At 42.5% G+C, this 21,640-nt stretch overlaps 1 protein-coding gene across 4 annotated transcripts in view; it reads left to right on the forward strand.

Annotated features, from left to right (window-relative positions):
* Positions 1–21,640, forward strand: part of FRMPD4 (FERM and PDZ domain containing 4) — a 540,986-nt gene that overhangs the window by 333,936 nt on the left and 185,410 nt on the right. For all 4 annotated transcript variants that reach the window (XM_043570799.1, XM_043570798.1, XM_043570800.1 and 1 more), the window contains exon 2: positions 16,257–16,373. In XM_043570799.1, the coding sequence (XP_043426734.1) occupies positions 16,257–16,373 (117 nt within the window). The remainder of the gene's footprint in view (positions 1–16,256; positions 16,374–21,640) is intronic.

Raw genomic sequence — 21,640 nt, forward strand, 5'->3', positions numbered from 1 at the left:
AATCTTTATTTGAATTCTGGAAAGCAACCACTAGAGTGAGTTTTCCCATTATGGTTTTAGACTGCCTACATATTGCATATTTGAAATACCATTCATCCAGATAGTGGCCCTATTTAGAAGACAAGATAAATGGTTCAGAGATTTAAATCTCCCCATAAATATTCAGGTATGTGATGGATTGAAGTATAAGATTTTATCTTTGGCTCAAATGCTGTGTAAAATAGGAATCTTGTTCACTTTTTGTGACTGTTGAAGTGTTACCTGTGTGTAAAAACAGTCTTGTAGAATGTATCCGTGTGGGTCTCGTACAGTCCTGTTAACGGTTGTGGCCTTTGAGAAAGAGACCTATTTATTTTTGAGGGTGAACATTTGGGTAGTAAAGGAACCTCAGAATCATGTGATCCAGCACTTTAATTTTATGATTAAGAAAACCAAGGTGCAAAAGTATAAATGACTCTTCCATGGTGTCATTGTAAATCAGATCAGCAAACTATGGCCTATAGGCCGAATGTCAACTTTCTTTTCTAGATAAAGTTTTATTGGAACATAGCCACTTCTGTTAGTTTCCTTAGTGTCTGACTACTTAGATATCACGGCAGAGTTCTGTAGATACAACATAAACCCAGTTACCATATGACCCTTAAAGCTGAAAATACTTATTATCTGGGTTTTTAGATCAAAGTTTGCTCATCTCTGTTATCAATGGCCAATGTGTAACTTACTCTCTGGCCTTCCAGGCTCGTGTTCTTCCATTTATATTCTTTCTTCCTGTCCGTTCACAAATGGTCCGTATGGAGTCATATCTGTTCCTTCCTCTGTCTCTCACTTTCTTTTTAGTAATCTTTCCTTTTTATTTCTAATAGTACCAAAGTGAGGATAATTTTTAAATAATATTTTATTATCTTACTTGGAAAATTTTAAAAAACTAATGAATTGGGAGATAGGCAACAGATATACTTTGAACATTCTATTCAAAAAGTCATAAAGTAAGGCTAAGAAGGTTAAGAAGACTACAGTCTATAAAAGCAAATCCTTTATATGGTAATCCGTAAACACTGAAAACTGATCAAGAGATATGTGGGTATCCTCAACAAACAGTGAAAGTATAAGTTTCAGAATGGATAAGTAACTTGGGAAATGTTTGATGTTTTCATCTACCATTCGTGAGGATGTTCAGAGGGACACCAGTTGGATTTGGCTAAGCTTGGTGAGTAGCAGTATTCGGTTATGAGACATCTATTAAAATGTCAAATGTGAACAGGAATCTGCTTCTCAAATTGAGGAGTGTTTGCAAAAGTGTTTTAACAACACATTGGAAAATTTGATTAGGCCATTTGGCAGATTTTGCCGATAGTGGGTTTTATTAATTTTATAATCACTGTCAAGAGCTATGATGATGCATTTGGTGGGTCCCAAGGCATTTTTGCCTTCCATATTATAAGGGACAGAAAAAAGTCTGACCCCTCAATAAAGTAGGAAAAAAGCATTTAATTGTCAGTATGGGTGAAATAATTGGCTTGTGGGCCAATTGAGAGGTATAAGGAAGAGTTCCTTGTCTCCTGATACTTGAATTTCCTAGCATGGGACTCCTATCTGAGGAGTTTGAATGAAAGCTCAGGGTGCCTGGATCAACCCGAGCCTGTACCCAACCTGTCGAACTTGGGCGAGCTGTGATATATTGCATGTCTCAGGCTGTCGTGTTCTCAATTCCATGTGGGCAAGCATCCTATCTGCTTGTCACAGCCCTATCCCCATACAGTGACTGACATGAAAGTCCTCAATGAAATGTTTTGAACGATTGAGGGATTCAACTGAGTGTCTTGGGGCACTGGCTGCCTAAAATAGAAAAAAGTTCTAGAACTACTTTATAACCCAGAGAGTAGGAACCATATATTATAGCGTTGCTAGTTCACACATGGTGGACCACAGAACCTTGGAGAAAGGAGTCCATAGCAGTGAATGGTTGTTGACTCACTGGAACGACCTCTTTGTGTAGAGGTTTAGCTTGTAGAATGCCTTGTGTGTCTACTCTGAGTCTTCTGGTAGTCCAGATTGGCAAACCTTTTCCCAACTCCTCAGCCAAAGCAAACTCTTGACTGTCTTTTCCAAAGATTCTTTTGCCACCTCAGATCCTTTCATGGGAGAGGAAGGACAAAATGGACAGATAGGTGTCTGGCCTTCCTCAGACAATGTGACCAGCCTAGTCAACGTGTGCACTGGGTTCATAGCACATCAAGACATCTGTGAGGGGCTGTCTAGTTGAAGTGGAATGTTCTTTGATTTCCAAGCCCTTGTCTGGGCGGCTGTTGCATGCTGTTGCCACACTCTTATCTGTCTGCCTTCATTGCCATACAACATTTTGGGACCGCTTACTACTGACTGTATATTTTCCTCGTCATAAATTCTAGGCCACTCTGTTTGTTGGTAATTTGGTACTTCATGTTCTCATCTTGGCCTCTGCCTTTACAAAATCTGAGGAGTCTTTGGAACGCTTTCTGCCTTGTCCTAATCCCACACGAGTATCATGGTCTTGCAAACTGGCTTCCACCAACTTATATGCCTGCTCAGTCAACGAACGCTCTCTGTTGGGCCACTATCATTGCTTGGCACTTTGTGGACTGCAAGCACTTTGTGAACTCTGGGAGTCTCATTTGTATCAAGTCTATTGTGTGATGTACAAATATTGGTCATCGTTGTTTCTTTGGTGTGAAAAGGCAGCATCATTTTTTCTGGTCTCAAATTTATGATACTTTTGCCACCTTACATCATGATTTAATAAAGGGACAGCATAACTAAATGGAAGGCATATAGAGCTTGTTTGCATACTGAACCAAACAGAAAACCTGTAAAAGTGGAAGTGTAATTGGGGAAATAGAGATATGGGGTATATACAATATTGTGTCAATATTAAATTTGAGTTTGATAGGCTATTGTGGTTTTATTTTTTTATTTTATTTTATTGTATTTTTTTCAATATATGAAGTTTATTTTCAAATTGGTTTCCATACAACACCCAGTGCTCATCCCAAAAGGTGCCCTCCTCAATACCCATCTCCCACCCCCCATCAACCCTCAGTCTGTTCTCAGTTTTTAAGAGTCTCTTATGCTTTGGCTCTCTCCCACTCTAACCTCCTTTTTTTTTCCCTTCCCCTCCCCCATGGGTTTCTGTTAAGTTTCTCAGGATCCACATAAGAGTGAAAACATATGGTATCTGTCTTTCTCTGTATGGCTTATTTCACTTAGCATCACACTCTCCAGTTCCATCCACATTGCTACAAAGGGCCATATTTCGTTCTTTCTCATTGCCACGTAGTACTCCATTGTGTATATAAACCACAATTTCTTTATCCATTCATCAGTTGATGGACATTTAGGCTCTTTCCATAATTTGGCTATTGTTAAGAGTGCTGCTATAAACATTGGGGTACAAGTGCCCCTATGCATCAGTACTCTTGTATTCCTTGGGTAAATTCCTAGCAGTGCTATTGCTGGGTCATAGGGTAGGTCTATTTTTAATTTTTTGAGGAACCTCCACACTGTTTTCCAGAGTGGCTGCACCAGTTTGCATTCCCACCAACAGTGCAAGAGGGTTCCCGTTTCTCCACATCCTCTCCAGCATCTATAGTCTCCTGATTTGTTCATTTTGGCCACTCTGACTGGCGTGAGGTGATATCTGAGTGTGGTTTTGATTTGTATTTCCCTGATGAGGAGTGACGTTGAGCATCTTTTCATGTGCCTGTTGGCCATCCGGATGTCTTCTTTAGAGAAGTGTCTATTCATGTTTTCTGCCCATTTCTTCACTGGGTTATTCGTTTTTCAGGTGTGGAGTTTGGTGAGCTCTTTATAGATTTTGGTTACTAGCCCTTTGTCCGCTATGTCATTTGCAAATATCTTTTCCCATTCCGTTGGTTGCCTTTTAGTTTTGTTGGTTGTTTCCTTTGCTGTGCAGAAGCTTTTTATCTTCATAAGGTCCCAGTAGTTCATTTTTGCTTTTAATTCCCTTGCCTTTGGGGATGTGTCAAGTAAGAAATTGCTACGGCTGAGGTCAGAGAGGTCTTTTCCTGCTTTCTCCTCTAGGGTTTTGATGGTTTCCTGTCTCACATTCAGGTCCTTTATCCATTTTGAGTTTATTTTTGTGAATGGTGTGAGAAAGTGGTCTAGTTTCAGTCTTCTGCATGTTGCTGTCCAGTTCTTCCAGCACCATTTGTTAAAGAGACTGTCTTTTTTCCATTGGATGTTCTTTCCTGCTTTGTCAAAGATTAGTTGGCCATATGTTTGTGGGTCTAGTTCTGGGGTTTCTATTCTATTCCATTGGTCTGTGTGTCTGTTTATGTGCCAATACCATGCTGTCTTGATGATGACAGCTTTGTAGTAGAGGCTAAAGTCTGGGATTGTGATGCCTCCTGCTTTGGTCTTCTTCAAAATTACTTTGGCTATTCGGGGCCTTTTGTGGTTCCATATGAATTTTAGGATTGCTTGTTCTAGTTTCGAGAAGAATGGTGCAATTTTGATTGGGATTGCATTGAATGTGTAGATAGTTTTGGGTAGTATTGACATTTTGACAATATTTATTCTTCCAATCCATGAGCACGGAATGTTTTTCCATTTCTTTATATCTTCTTCAATTTCCTTCATAAGCTTTCTATAGTTTTCAGCATACAGATCTTTTACATCTTTGGTTAGATTTATTCCTAGGTATTTTATGCTTCTTGGTGCAATTGTGAATGGGATCAGTTTCTTTATTTGTCTTTCTGTTGCTTCATTACTAGTGTATAAGAATGCAACTGATTTCTGTACATTGATTTTGTATCCTGCAACTTTGCTAAATTCATGTATCAGTTCTAGCAGACTTTTGGTGGAGTCTATCGGATTTTCCATGTATAATATCATGTCATCCTCTTCCGTGGGCCTCTCGTCTGTACTTGGCTCCGGAGACTCTGTTCTGCTAGTCTTCTGGCGGTTTTCTGGGTTATTTAGGCAGGTGTAGGTGGAATCTAAGTGATCAGCAGGACGTGCGGTGAGCCCAGCGTCCTCCTATGCCGCCATCTTCCCAGGATCCTAGGCTATTGTGGTTTTAAAGGACTGTGTCCTTTTTCTTAAGAGATACATGCTACAGAATTTGGGGGGGGGGGAGTGTCCTGATATCTGTTATTTAATATCAAATGTTTCAAGTAAACATTTCACATATATGAAGAGAGGGGAGAAATATTTTTTTACTTGGAGGGAGGCTGTAGCAGCATCCTTGGTCTTTACCCACTACATGCCAGTCGCATTCCACCACCCCCAGTTGTTGTGACTGACAATGTCTCTAGACATTGTCAAATGTCCACTGGGGGGCAAAATCGTCTCTTGTTGAGAGCCACTTCTCTAGGAGAAGATTCCAAGGATGGCTAACTGTACTCTTTCTACTTTTCTATGTGATTGAAATTTCTCAAAATGGTAAGTCAGGGACACCATCACGGTTGGGACTATAAGCTCGCCATGAATGAAGAGCCATTTCCCACTAAGGGATCCCTGAACAGAAATAATGAAAGCAAGTTCATATCAAGGAACTTAATCAAGGCCTAATAATTTAACATCAGTAAACTTTAGATTTAAAACATTTGCTTTCCATTTGGGTCCTCCGAATTGTGGTGCTGTCTTTCCAAAACCAGGAGGCTTTCAAGAATGTCAAGTTACGAAGTGGCTGTTGATTCTAAGGTGTTCCATTCTGGGCTCCAGCGTCCTTCTCTTGCAATCCTGGCCTCTCCTGGGCACGCTCGTATTGCTCATTTTGGAGGACACTACAGAGTTGACTGCTATTCATTCATTTGTTTGTTCAAACAAATGCTACTATAAAATGGTTTCCATTTGCCAGATTATGCCCTGAATACTTAGATAAAGAGTGGTTGTGGATTTCGATGCAGTTCTACAGAACTGCTTGGTGAATATTGCTGACCGGAGAGGTGAGGGTTGTTGGCCTAGGAGTCCCATGAATCCTCTGTGTGGACATTCTCATCATGCACAGATACATCCACCTGGCCATTCAATAACAGAAGGCAATATTAAGAGGTTATGTTATTGCTTTCATGTGTTTATTGCCCACCTCCAAAAGCAATTGCTAAATTTCCCACATCTGTACAATTTTGAAGCAGCTAGTAAACGAAGTGTAACGGGAAAACTTGTGTACCAGCTCATTTAAGACACAGGATGTATTGCACAGCCACCATGGCCAAGTTCTGTGTGAAGTCCAGGGAGATAAAGATGAGGGAGATTCACCCCTGACCTTATGATAATCACAATCAGCTTGGCAATATAAGAGATAAAGAAGAGATTATTCCTATTCAAGGTGTCAAGGCAAATGAGAAGAACTCAAGGTGCAATAAATATATTAGGACACAAGTGTTTGGTGTTTTTTTTGAAATTGTATCAACTCTCAGGAGCTTATCGTCTAGGATTCACACAGTTATTGGTAATTCAGTAGCGTGGATGTCACCTCTATCGTGCAAACCGTTATTTCCAATCATCACGGGGAAGTGAGATAAATCATTTCAAGGGGGTATTCAGGGATTGCTTTATGCAGTTAGTGGCATTTGAGATGAGTTTTGGAGGAGGGATCAAGTGTTACAGGTATGCCGAGGTATGTGCAGTTGGAATAGAAGAAGAAGCGTGTTTGAGCCCAAGGGACTAGCAGGAACAAAGACCTGGACTGTGAACATGAAAAATATGTGTGTTCAGGGAATGATTAGGTAAATTAGTCTAAAAGTCACACAATAGCCTTATACAAATTTAATGTGATGCTAAGTCACACACACACACACACACACACACACACAGATGTGATGAGTTGATTGGGATGTTTATTTCCTGCATTGATGAGTCTTATTTTCAGCATCTGTTTTGTTCACTGATGCATTGCAAGTACCTTCAACAGCCTGTGGCATATACTAGATATTCAATCATTATTAGCTATGTGCATCTATACATGCAAGCTATAACCATGGCGCCCAATTTCACCACTCGATCATTGTGTTCCTTACAACAGTCCTACAAGGTGGTTAGGATTATCCATAGCGTTCAGATGATAAAGCTGTGGTGCCAAGTTTTAACGCCGTTGTGTTTGAATCTAGACTCTAAGGGTTAGTCTTAGGTGAACTTTTTTAACTCCCTGATTTTATTTTATTTTATTTTTTAAGGTTTATTTATTTTTGAGAGATTCAGAGCACCAGCCAGCGTGGGGGGGGGGGGGTCAGAAAGAGAGAGGGAGACATAGAATCTGAAGCAGGCTCCAGGTTCTGAGCTGTCAGCACAGGGCCCGTTGCGGGGCTCGAACCCATGAACCGTGAGCTCATGACCTGAGCTGAGGTCGAATGATTAACCGACTGAGCCACCTGGGCACCCCTAACTCCCTGATTTTAGTGAAATGGTAGTAAGCTGTGTATCTTTCTTCATTTTGTCTGTATTTAATTTTCCCCTTTAGATCAGTATAAAGCAAATCTTTGGGGTTTTTTTTTTTTGTTTTTTGTTTTGTTTTGTTTTTTTAATTTTTTTTTCAACGTTTTTTATTTATTTTTGGAACAGAGAGAGACAGAGCATGAACGGGGGAGGGGCAGAGAGAGAGGGAGACACAGAATCGGAAACAGGCTACAGGCTCCAGGCTCCGAGCCATCAGCCCAGAGCCTGACGCGGGGCTCGAACTCACGGACCGCGAGATCGTGACCTGGCTGAAGTCGGACGCTTAACCGACTGCGCCACCCAGGCGCCCCAAGCAAATCTTTGTTTTTTATAGGCGCTCAGTGTTTTACTTTGTGTCATAGTTTTTGAATCCCTCCCATCCTGATGGGGGCCCAGAGGGTAGACACATTTGTAAATTGGATAGAAGCTGCTAAATTGTTCTCCATAGGGGATTGTTGAAATGCTCTCTGAACGGTATATTATCATGCATATTTACTCATGGCCTCACAGACACCTTGTTTCCAAACTTTCACTACTGCCTTTCTTCAATTTCTCCCCTGAACCCACCAGAAATCCATATGAAATCCTATCCTTTTCTCATTTTCTTTTGTTTAACATAAATTTTTATTTACAAACATAATGCAGTTTTATTACAGGATATAAGTAAAGACACAAGCAGAGTAAACCCACTCCCCACCCCCCAACCTCCCCCCAAAAACACCTGAATCTTGTGAAGGCAGGGAGCCACAGTTTTAATGCCTAAGATTCTGTTTTAGAAGCATCATGTACCTTGGTTTCCTCTTATTAATTCACTTCCCGCTGAGGATCTCTTATTTGCTAGACACTAGTGTGAATAGAAGAGATAGAATGGAGAAAAAGACCCCCTTTGCAGGCCCTCGCCCAGCTCAGCATGCCCACTTGACATCACATGCTTACCTGGGAGCTAGGACTCTGAACTATTGAGCTAGAATGACAGCACTCCAGCAAAAGTGGATCCAATCTTGACTTGTCCAGTCTGTGTCTGTTTCCTTTTGAGTAGTACAGGGCTGATTATAATTGTCCTTCCTGATTCACAGAATTCGTGAATTTAGCGAGCAGATGAATGCAAATGCACTTCGCAAATATCAGAAGTTTAATTGAAGGCAAACCTACAGGTACCCTTAATGGCCGCCACTCTGTGCAACGTTTAGGGACTCTAGGTGTGGGTAGCAGGTGAAAGTAATCAGAAAAATGTTTAAATTTGGTTATCAAAATATATATCCAAATGTCTTTTGGCACAAACTCTTGATTAAGAATACACTCCCGTTTGACTAAAATGACTTTGGAATTTATATATTTTCTCCGTTTATGAGGTTTGACAAGAATAATCAGTTGTTAACTGCCTGCTTTTCCTTTTTTACTGTATTTTTTTCTTCATATTCCTAGTTAACACAGAAGTGAAATCTTATCAACGATGGGTAGGGTGAGTTTTACTTGTGTCTGGAAGGCTTTGATATCATTTTGATTATCAGTCAAGCTTTCTACACACGCACCGGCACCGGATGCATCTACAAAAGGGCAGTTGGATGGAAAGCTCTTGTCTCATGTGTGTGAGCTTAATACTGTGACTTTTGTACTGAAGCCTGATTGCATGAAGAGAGTTATGTTCTGAGTTAGCACACTGCATGACTGACTGGAAGGAAAAGACTTCTCCAGTCCTCATCCATGGAGGCAAGAACCTTTGCAGCACAGGGCCCCTCTCGTCCAATTAGGGCACATCAAGGCTGCCACCAAACGTGGAGTGTTTTGAATTCACCCAGAACAATTCTTTATTCGTTTCTCCCAATTCCTTTCCACTTCCTTTACCGTAAACCATCTGGCATGTCAGTGTACAAGATACTTTGTATATCACCTGCTTGCGCATCATTAGGATTTGAAGTTAGGAGTTCTGTGGATTTCGGGGAACTACAATGCATCCACCACTGAAAGCCATAGAAATGAGAAAATGCTTTATATTTTGTAACATCATCTGTAACAGTGTATAACCTTGGGGTATTCTGAAAACAATCCTTGCGAGTCCAGAGAGACAAGGATGATCAAATTCTGGGTCACAATTTGATTTCGTTGGATTTTTGAAGTCATTATATGTCGAGGATGAATAACCAAATAAACGTGGCTTAGGTTTTACCGTATCCGAAATGGACGTAATAATAACTTTCTCAACACCACTCTCAAAGGATGCGGGTTGATTCTGGCCAGTGGTCCTAAATATTACCAGGTTTATAAATAAGCCCATGAGTCACACTTCAGTATGACACTGTGTAAGGAATATGGAACTTGGGGTGGGAAGCCCTGGGTTCAGCATAGACACGCTCCTTCCTCGCTGTGTCAAAGCAGTAGGAACGCTGCATAGGGTGCTTTTTGGGAGGCTGTACCCTCGTCCCCACTAATGCTTCAGCAGGCATTTTGTTGCATGATGAAACCAACTAGTGAATATCAAAAGAAATTCTGTGTATAGAAGTGCTCTTGAAACTCCGAAATCAAATACAAAAATTACCTTCCTTGCAACGATCAGCACTTATAACAACAGCATTTGATGAGACTCTTCTCAATGAGTCAGCGACTGTACCTTAGGACTTGGCATAGATCATTCACGTGTGTGACATCACTGAGAGCTGGATGTTGGTGTGTTTTGATTTTTACGCACAGAAATACAACCCAGAGAGGCCAACCCCTTGGTTCCATTACCCCAAGCCGTGAAGCTATTCACTGGCACACCTGGGGTTTGAAGTCTTTCATTCTGATGGAAAGACACATTCTGCTTTCCTTAATTTGACTTTAAGTGGAGACACTGAGAATGCTTGGCGTTTTTTGTTTGCTTGGTTTTCAACCGAAGTGTTTTGAGCGCCAGGTATCTATCCAATAATGTGGTAAGAATTGTACATTCATCGTTTTGTTTCTTTTTGTGGTTGTTGTTAAAGTTTATTTATTTATTTTGAGAGGGAAAGAGAGAGAGAGAAGGAGTAGAGGAGGGGCAGAGAGAGAGAGAGAGAGAGAGAGAGAGAGTGGGGGAGGGGCAGAGATAGAGGGGGAGAGAGAAAATCCCAAGCAGGCTCCACACTGTAGGTGCAGCGTGCGACTTGGGGCTAGAACACGTGAACCATGAGATCCTGACCTGAGCCGAGATCAAGAGTCAGACGCTTAACCGACTGAGCCACCCCAGCGCCCCCATCATTTTGTTTCTTATTCCCAACAAGTTCATAAGTCGAGCAGGGGCGCTGTTGTCACTTGGTCTTTGTGGAGGGGGCCGGGTCTTGTGCACTGCATGCCTTGTAACCACTACATGGCTCTGAGTGGCACCATTTGAATCTGTTTGAGTCAGGACTTTGGAACCAGACCTCACCTTCCTTGTCGCCAACATTATGCCCTTCTCTGATGTTGAGGTGTGTTTCTAAGAACTGAGGTCACTGTATTGGCCTTCATGTGGTTTCTAAGAGCCTGCCTTCTCCTTGGACAGATTTGCCATCACGATTGGGTCCAGGGCCAGAGACGCGCACGTGTACTTCATGGCTACTCTCACTTCATATCATCTGTGAAGATCTTTTTTGTCCAGGACATTTTCAGTCCGTTGCAAGCAATAGATGTAAGAAGCACAAAGTTGCAAACCAGTTCAGTCATCGGTCGGGAATTTCTGGACTGACTGAAATAGCCTTCGCAATGTAGGTCGCTATTTTTACGGCTGAGCTAAGTGTTTGAAAGTGGTTCACACAACCATGATCTCAGGTTGAAGCGAGAGAACGTTGTGGTTGCAAGAAATCTCAAGGCGTGGCCTGAGACCAGTGGAGACTGGCCCTCTGTACCCAGCGTCACCCACAGCTGGGGTTATTGGCTCCCCGGGTAAAACTTTCTGATGTTTTCGGCAGCTTTGAGAACAGCTGAACTCAACTCGTGACCTTGTAAGAAGGTATAACTGGCTTGATTCAGCCCCTTCTTGCCCTGTTCCTGCCAGACTGAAGAATAGAAGACTGAGCCTTTCACCCTTTTTCTATTTAGAGAGTGAATAAAGCCACCTATTCCTGCATAACCCCTCAAAATCCTGTATTGTCCCAAGTGCTGGGTTGAGATTTTGCCAGCAGAGACCTTTTAGTGTACTGAGCGCTATACAAAACTACCTTAATATTTTCCCAAGGACCCGGATGTATTACCGCCATTTCCAAACTGGCTGGGACCGGGTAGGTTAGAGGTCGAGGAACTTGGTCAAGATTATGGAAAAGAAATGGCAGAACTTGGATTAAAGGCAGTCTGATTGCAACCCAGTGGTTCTCAAAGCTGAATGGGCACCAGTATTGCCTGGAGGCCCGTTAAACAGAGGTTACTGGGTCAGCCCCATCACCTCAGAGGTTTGTGCCTGGTAGTCTTGGGTTGTGCCCAAGAATTTGCATCTGTGACAGATTGCTTGGTGCTGCTGTAATGTACAGGCTCTTGAGTGCCAGACCTTCCTCCTCTGATGCAATCGGCTCAAGTACAATGGTGGAATTACCTTTACCGGTGGGCCGCCATCTTGGGGTGAGATACCAATGCCTGCGCCTCATCCTCTGACACTCTGAGTCACTTGGGTTGGCCTTGGTCTCAGGCATCTGGAGTTAACAAGTTTCACCACGTGATTCCAGTGTGCAGCCAGGCTTCACATTGGAAACCACTAACTCGGTCTGCACTTAGGAAACTTTCATGCGTTTCTTAATCGCTTGAAGATCTCGATAAAATACAGCTTACACATTATGCAAAAATCCAAAGATGTGCTTGTGCTGCTGGATATGTTCCAAACCCCATGGTTGCCTGATAAACTACAGGCTTTCCAGTTGAATCTGGATTTTCAGTAAACTGCAAATATTTTTTTTCCTACCGATATATCCCAAGTATTTTCATGGGACATACTTATATTAAAAATTATTCATTGGTAAATCTAGCAATCTTACCCCCAAAATAATAATTATGTGAATCGCTTCTTTCAACTCTCTCCCTCTCTCTCTCTCACTCGCTCACTTACTCACTCATAGATTCCTGGTTCTAATCCAGACCTGCTGAACCGTAATTTCTAGGATGTGGTAGTCTTTATAGTTATCCAGCACTGCAAGGGGATTCTTATCCGCTCAATATGGGAAATAAACTTACACCACATGCCTACTTGTAATCCCCCTGTCACCCCCACTGGCACGTAAGGGGCGTGCTCTTTGGTCAGTGAGCAAGCTGAGTGTGCTTCTTACCACATCATAGACTCTGTGATGGTAGGATTTGGTCCCACTACTAGGTGAGGGCAAATCTTAAAGATTCTGGGCTGTGATATTTTAATTCCATCGATAAGCTGTCCTCTTTGATTCTGTGAGAGAATCTGGGTATCCATGTATTTGAGGGGCTAGTGTAGATTTTGCAGATAAAATGCAGGATTCCTGGTACAATTTGAGTATCAGATAAATGATGAATCAATTTTTTTAGAATTTGTTTCCCCCAAATATTAGATGAGATATCCTTCTGTGAAAAGATTGTTGTGTATGCAAAATTCCCATTGAACTTGGTGTCCTGTATCTACAGGTGGCAAACCTGGCAACCCTAGGCTGGGGGACATTCTTGCAAATGATCTCAGTCGAGCCAACCTGCTTGCCATCCTCTGTAGTGCTGACAGCTGAGCGGAACTGGAGGTTCCTACTTCTAAAATAGTCTTAGGGTGCCATGGAAGTGGTCAAGAGGGACTTAGTGGCTGATAGGAACTGGGACAAGAAAAGTAGGACATTCTCTGAAGACGAGAAATCACAAAAGGTGTCAGCACCTGGGAAGAATGCCTCCGAGTGGACTCTCAAGGAGGTGGGTGTGGGGAATAAAGGGCATGCACCCCACACTGGGACACAGAGTCAGCATTATTTCCAGAACTGAGGAGCTCTGTACAGAGCGGTGTCGACATAGGTGTAATGCATGCATCAGAGAGGCTTCTAAAGCAAGGCAGGAAGTGAACTGTACTTCAACAAGCACTGGCGCTTCTGCTGCTCTGCAAGATGTCACCTCTTTGCATTCCGGGTAGAACAATCTATGTCTTTTGTGGCAGTTATGGGATGGGGGCATTTGCAAGTGGTGCAGAGTTTAGTGAAGACACAGAGGTTGGAGCCAGGGGAAGAGGTCCCCAGAGCATCTCCCTCGTAAACTGAGAGCAAACCACCAGGTTCCAAGGGTAGATATTGTGGGGAAGGTGTGTGTTCGGGGGAAACCTCCAGCAATCTCCCTCACAGAAGGAAGAGCCCAAATCCCTCCATCATTATGACTCTTTTCCTTAATTTTTGTCAAGACTCTTACGGTTAGATACTTAGGATGGTATTTTTTTGTTGTTGTTCTTTGTGCATTTTAATTGGCCAAGTTCTCCTAATTCCTTCCCAAGCCATTTTTTTTATGTGAACACGTTAACAGATAGACATACAGACGTGTCTGATTTTCGTTATGCAATTTTGTTCTATCAGCTGACGTCCCTTGAACGAATAAGCGTTTGTAGACTATTCTAGTATTAGCTGGCAAAAGGCTTTATTGAAAAACATCTTGGTGAACTGTTGTTCTGTGCTTCCTGAACATACTGGACGGGGAAGAATGTACTTTATGATAAAATTCAGGCTCACTCCAGTTTGTTATAATACCGTATTTTTATGTGTCCATTATATTAGGAAGCCTTCTGTGTCTTTCTTTTAGTGTTTTTGACATTGCTGGGTGTGGCCAAGAAAAGAGAAGAATACCTAAAAGTGTAGACAGTTTGTTTTGAATAGGTTTGCCCCCTCTGAGAACGAGTAACATTGTGATACAGCGCATAACGTAGTCACGAAGAATAAATAGTTAACGTTGTTTGCATAGACCACTTTTCACTAGACTAATCTTTGTATCACCTCTTACTATAGTGTTGTTTTTGGAAAACTTTTTAATAACAGGATATGCTGTATTTATACCAATAAGGACTTTTGTCCTTTGTCCAACCTTAGAAAGCACTCTAAATGCGTTCTCTGGTACCTGAGAGAAATTGGCGTTTATTTGGTATTGCCGCGAGGTGGAAACTCTGTGTGTGCTCTCCAACTGCCGGGAAGCAGCACGTTTTTATAAAATGCCCAGAGGAAATTGCCACTGCTGAATTTTGCGCGAGTAAGAGGAACAGAAAGTGTGGCCTTGCCTTTTCTTTTAATAGTCAAGGGGCAAGAATGACTCCTATAATGGGATTCTAAATTTGCCAGACCTGTATTAGATTTGTGAACTCTTGCTCACCACACTTCATGAAGGATGTGGAAAAACTGAAAGGAAGGTTGAAAAAAAGCAACAAAGGTGGTTTCAATGAGGCAACAGAGTTCCTCCCTAGAAATCTTACAGGAAATGGGCGTCTTTCACCCACGCCTGGAGAAGTGTTGGGTGTATGATCAGATGTCTGAGTTGGGTGCACGACGGGGGTGAGTTGCCCTGTGTTCTGGGGAAGTAAAAGTTGCGTCCCCACAGCAAAGGTGACACCCCCAAATTGCCTGCTTGCTGCCCTAGAGCTGTCACATACCCCTGTGCACATCACGGGTGTCATGCCTAGTGTCCCATAAGAGGCTCCCAGGCGCAGTGCCGAGATGCTGACTGCGAGGCCCTGGAAATGCCATCACTGCTTATCCCCTACAGGGGTTGACCTCAGTTTGCGATTTGGAAGTGCCCCAATCTTCTCGGTCATCCAGGAAGGAAATTCACGTGGCGTGAATGGAGCAAATGAGGAGGGATGTTGGTCGACTCAAAAATGGCTCTACGCATTTCGTGGCCATGGCTCTGCTCCAAAGCAGTTTTGCATGTCCTTGAAACTGGTGGAAGCCCTGCCTGTCACAAGGGCTTATCACATGCAATTACTTCCCCTTCCCTTTTGTTTTGGGAATGCAGGCTTGTAGAAAATACTCTGTAGCCTACCCTTCCCTTTTCCTGATGATTGAAATGTAAGGTTTGGACTGGAAAGTGTCAAAGCTAATGTGTGGATCTCCACTGCAACTTACTTAAATGGAGAGTTTGTCTCCAGTTTTATGACTCACATTGACTGGTGTGTGGTTTATATGAGTGGAAAGTTTGCGCTTTGGTTAGAGGAGTCCAGGAAACTGTGGCTTCGTGTTATGTGCTTAATATCCATCAAAACCGGGGCGCCTGGGTGGCTCAGTTGGTTAAGTGTCCTCCTTTGGCAAAGGTCATCTCACGGCTCGTGGGTTTGAACCCTGCAGTGGGCTCCGTGCTGACAGCTCGGAGCCTGCAGCCTGCTTCGGATTCTGCGTCTCCCTCTCTCTCTGCCCCTCTCCTGCTCGTGCTCTGTCTCTCTCCTTCGCTCTTAAAAATAAACATTAAAACAATTTTTAAAAAATCCATAAAAACAGTGCTCACATGTATGTATTTATATTGTGGCAGGATATCTATTTATGTGCTGCGCTTCCTAATGTATGGTATCAGGGTTCTGAAGTGCCATGGAAAGTGTAGAGAACTTCTGTTCAAAATGGCTAGTAGGTCCTTGTCAAGTCACTTCATCTTTCTGAGCCTTTTGTTGTTTCCTCGTCTGTACAATGGAATACGTGTGACGGAATGCATGTATTTAGCCGCTAGCGTGTCTGTGACAAAGGAAGGAAGACAATATAAAGAAAACTGATGAGCGCGGTACCTGTCACAAAAACGTTCTTTATAATTGTTCATTTCACCAGGTGAGGACACGGCCCGCAGCCCAAAGGAGCGGGTGCTGTGCTCCACCTGGAGTTTGTTTCCAAAGACATGTTCACCTGTCAGGTGGAATGATGCCCTTCTTTTTCTCTCTTTGTTTCCAGCCACAGGACGAAGTCTTCAGGCTGGCCACCTCCCTCGGGAACCTGGGGCTTGAACCAGGTACCCCCCTATGGATGGGAGATGACTGCGAACCAGGATGGCCGGGACTGCTTCATCAAGTAGGTAGAACTGACGCCGCGAACGGTGAACTCTTTGCTTTTTCCATGTCTCTTTTTCAAGCCATGGCTCAGTCACTTAACTTTGCACTAGGGTCTCAGAGACATTGGGAGGCCATTACGCAAAGCATCTTCATCTCCTGTGTCTTCTATGTCTTCCGACATGAGGCTGCTTCGTCACTGGTCGTGTGCCATGTGAGAGTAGTAAGTCGGGGTATAGTAAGGGCATTCTGGGACGGAGAAACGGTGTTCAGTAGTAAATCTGAGGCCAGTTGTACTCGCTGTCTGAGGCTAGAACTAAAGTGTGACCTGGAGGTGTGGCATTTCAATTGCTTTCTAGAAATGGTCAAGACAGAAATGTTACTAGCTCATTCGTAACGTAACACATCAGCTGCAAGAATTGTGTGCGTTACTGGTTGACTCCTAAGTTTCTCACACTAACACTGGCTCAAGTTTTGGAGTTTTGTGGTATATTTGTGTGTGTGTTACAACGCATATAACAGAATGGTAAATTTTATGTAACATCTTAACCATTTTTTGGTGTACAATTCCGTGATATTAGGTACATTCAGAAGGGTATACAGCCATTACCACTGTCCGTTTCTAGAACTTTTTCATCATCCCCAACAGAAACTCTGTACCCATTAAATAACTTCCCATTCCCCCTCTTCCAGCTTCTGGTAACCTCTATTCTACTTTCTGTCTCTATGAATCTGCCTATTTTCTTTAATTTTCTTAAATGTTTGTTTATTTTTGAGAGAGAGAGGGAGAGAGAATGAATGAACAAGCAGGGGAGGGACAGAGAGAGAGGGAGACAGAATCCAAAGCAGGCTCCAGGCTCTGAGCTGGCAGCACAGAGCCCGACATGGGGCCCAAACTCATGAACCACGAGATAACGACCTGAGCCGAAGTTGAACACTCAACCGAGACACCCAGGCACGCCTGAATCTGCCTATTGTAGATATCTCATATAATGTGAAATCCTAAAGTATTTGTTGTTTTGTGTGTAGCTCATTTCACTTAGCATAATGTCCTCAACATTCATCCATGGTATAGTGTATAGAATGATTTTATTCCTTTTCAAGGCTGAATTATTTTCCTTTGTCTGTATTCTATTGTATGGATACACCTGATTTGTTTAACCATTCATCTGTCAATGGAACGTTGGGTGGTGTCTACCTTTTGATTCTTATGAATAATGCTGCCATCAACATGGCTTTACAAGTATCTGTTTGAGTCCCTGCTTACCATTCTTGTGGGTATATACCGAGCAGTGAAATGACCAGATCATAAGGTAGTTGTATGTTTACCTTTTGGAGGAACCACCAAACTATTTTGGAGGAACCAGTCACTATAGTTTTCTGGTTTTTTGTAATTGAATGAGATGAGTTTTTTTTTTTTTATTCTGATCTTTATTTTTTTAATATAATTTATTGTCAAATTGGCTTCCATACAACACCCAGTGCTCATCCCAGCAAGTGCTCTCCTCAGTGCCCATCACCCACTTTCCCGTCTCCCCCACCTCCCATCCCCCCTCAGTTTGTTCTCTGTATTTAAAAGTCTTCTGGTTTGCCTCCCTCCCTCTCTATTTGTAACTATTTGTTTTCTCCTTCCCTTCCCCCATGATCTTCTGTTAAGTTTGTCAAGATCCACATATGGGTGAAAACATACAATATCTGTCCTTCTCTGACTGACTTATTTCACTCAGCATAATACCTTCTGGTTCCATCCACGTGGCTGTAAATGGCATGATTTCATTCTTTCTCATCGCCAAGTAGTATGGGTAAAGAAGATGTGGTTTATATATACAGTGGAGACGAGTTCTTATATTGCACTCATCAAAAAAGCAGTCAATCACCCCACTTACTTTTACAACCCAAGTGAATCATTCTTTTTGTGTTTTTAAGTTTATTTATTTTTGAGAGAGAGAGACGAAGTGAGAGAGGGGCAGAGAGAGAGGAAGACAGAGCATCCCATGCAGGCTCTTCTCTGCCAGCACAGAGCCTGACCCGGTGATTGAACTCATGAACCACGAGGTCATGACCCGAACCAAAATTAAGAATCTGTCGCTTTGGGGCGCCTGGGTGGCGCAGTCGGTTAAGCGTCCGACTTCAGCCAGGTCACGATCTCGCGGTCCGTGAGTTCGAGCCCCGCGTCAGGCTCTGGGCTGATGGCTCAGAGCCTGGAGCCTGTTTCCGATTCTGTGTCTCCCTCTCTCTCTGCCCCTCCCCCGTTCATGCTCTGTCTCTCTCTGTCCCAAAAATAAATAAACGTTGAAAAAAATTAAAAAAAAAAAAGAATCTGTCGCTTAACCAACTGAGCCACCAAGGTACCCCAAATATTCTTAAATATCAGAATTAAAAAAATAGATGTGAGATCATTAAGCATGGTTGATCCTAGCCTAATACACCTGAGCAGAGATTGGAGGCCAAAGGAAACTTTTTTAGACCATGGGCTGCATTCTTTGTTCTAGTCAGTCTTACTGGGGACTGACAAGCAGATAGAGTCACTATCAAGGTGCGGGATCATGTTTATAAAGATAAAAATATTTCCAAGATTGTTTTGGGGGATTTGGTCGTTGGACAGCCTAGCACCTCCCAGTGATTATTGGAAGGTATTTACATGAAAAACACATGAATGTTGTGGTCAGGTTTTCGGTCTCTGTGGTTGCAATCTCTCCTCTGTTTTGAATTTCCTGCGAAGGGGAAAGGTGGTGCCTTCAGAGTACAATTTGTTCCTGGGGGGCTTGCCTTCTGGGAAGATTGAAGTGGCCCTTGAACATGACCCACCTCAGGGAGCCTATGGCAGTGGCCCTCTGGCTCTTCAACGCTTTCCTGAGGATGTGCTCCCCTAGAAACTACCCAGGAAATGGTAGTGGAATGGTAGTAGAATCTCCCAGAAAGCTCCAAGACCGGCAGAAAGGCCAACAATTTTGCACATACCCTAGATTCTGAATTGCTCATTTCGTACAGTTCACCCAAGTCCCTTCTATTGCTGGAGAGATGATATTTTGTCATATTCTAGTGTGCCATCTATTTTGTAACATGGTTATACATTTTTGTAATTGGCTCAGTTGAGGTGGCCTGGATGCTTTGACCCAAAACCATAAAAATTTCTGCCAAAGAAATGTACTTCGTACAAGATACAGATGATACATGTATGCAGGTATATCTTAGACTTTTCCGATGGAAATGGATTTTGCTTTTTCCCTCGCTGGATCCGGGCTCCCATACGTTCCGAACCATTTGATCAATATACGTGAAGTCAAACCAAGGCCTATTGGTTATACAGTCCAGACATCCTAGCTAGCTCTGGCCACATGCGTTTTTCCTTGGTGTCATTGACATTTTCAAGGGCAAGCCCAGGTGTAAATTTAACATTTACACTGGCCTAATGCCAGCTGTTAAAACCTGTAAGAGCAAATCAGCAACTTAATGGAAGACACCTGCACTGATTACTAAATAGCAACTCTGAAAACCAATGTCACCAGTGTCACTTTTTCAAATCTCTAGGGTTTGTTTAGTTGAAAAGTAAATTTCCACACGTCTCTCAGACTCATTGTTTTCCCATGTCAAGAACAGTACTTCTTTCAAAAGTGTTTGTTCTTTCTTTATCACTAGTGAGTTTTATAAATGAGAATCATTCTGGTGGGGTGTTTTTTTCTTATCCCTTACAGAGAAATACTCTAATTACGAAAGTTTCTGGGGCACTCTGGTTTGCAGTGTGGAATATATCTCTACTCATTAGTTTTCTAAGTTAAAAGAACAATTTGAAAATTAAACTGTGACTATTAATTATCACCTTTGCAGTTAATTTTTCACTCTTTTACATATTCTCTTTGAAAGAGATTAGATGTCTTCCCTTTTTTTATCTTAGGATCCAAATGATATCCCACATCAGACAATTGGTTTTGACAGAGGTACAACTTCTTTCAAGTTATTAATAAAGCTATGGGAAAAACCAGGCTTCACACGTTCAAAGTTAGATTCTTCTAGCTCAATAATGAGCTATTTCTAGCATGATGAGTCCTTCAGAATATAGCCCCGGCTCGTTAACTGTGTTCAAGTTTCCTCTTCCCTTTCCCATCCCCAATTATTTAGGGTAGGACCAAGAAGTTAAATTCCATAGAGAGTTGGTAACACATAGGGTTAATCATTTTTTTAAATGTCACTATGCACATGGAAATAATTTGAGGAACAGTAGAAACTGCTGATGCCTGGTTGTCCTAGTCTGTTTGGGCCTTTAGAATAAAACACCACAGACTGGGTGGTTTACAGAGAGAAATTTATGTGCATACTTTTTGAGGCTTGGAAATCCAAGATCGGTGTGCCAGCTTGGTTGGGTTCTTGGTAAAGGCCCTCTGCTTGGCTTGCAGATAGTTTCCTTTGCTCTGTACCCTCACATGACAGTAAGAGAGAGACACACAGAGAGAGGGATCATGTCGCTAAGTCTCTTCTTAGAAGGGCACTAATTCTATTGGGGATTAGGGCTTTAACAAATGGATTTTGGAGGAACACAAACATTCAGTGCATATTCCTTGATGTTGGGGTGGAGCCAAGAAATAGAGTTTCAGAAACTCCCCAGGTGATTCTAATGAACAGCAGTGGTTGTTGATGTGCAGCATTTTCCTGTACATGACCTTATTTAATTGACGAATAATGATCCCCTTTCCAGATGATAGAAGGAGACTCAGACTAATCACATGTTGCTTTCCAAAGTTTTTCACATGCTTACCTAGTCCCCACACATCGCACGTTCAAATACACCAAACTCTGCATCAGAAAAAGGACAACGTTTGTTGCTCTTCTTAGAAAAATATGAAATACATTGGTTTGAGCAACAGAGAATATTGTTTAAGAAACATGGGAGATGTAGGAGCGCCTAGGTGGTTCAGTCAGTTACGGGTCCAACTCTTGGTTTCAGCTCAGGTCATGATTTCCCAATTTGTGAGTTTAAGCCCCACGTTGGGCTCTGCGTTGTTGCTGCAGAGCTTGCTTGGGATTCTCTGTCTCTCCCTCTCCCTCTCTCTGCCCCTCCACCCCCCCATCCCCCGTCAGAATAAATAAACTTAAAAATAAACGTGGGAGATGTAAAAGAAGACTTTCTCAGTTGCTTATTATTACCATTTAAGAGAGAGAACAAAGCAGGGGAAAGGAGAGAGACAGACGGGGAGAGAGAAACTAGGTCGAAAGGGAAGAGTCTCAGGACACTGTTGTGTTAAGAAATGGGTGAGAGAGGGAGAGATGGACGGAAAGAGAAAGACCTACACA

This window comes from Prionailurus bengalensis, chromosome X (assembly GCF_016509475.1).
Source record: "Prionailurus bengalensis isolate Pbe53 chromosome X, Fcat_Pben_1.1_paternal_pri, whole genome shotgun sequence".
Lineage (NCBI taxonomy): Eukaryota > Metazoa > Chordata > Mammalia > Carnivora > Felidae > Prionailurus > Prionailurus bengalensis.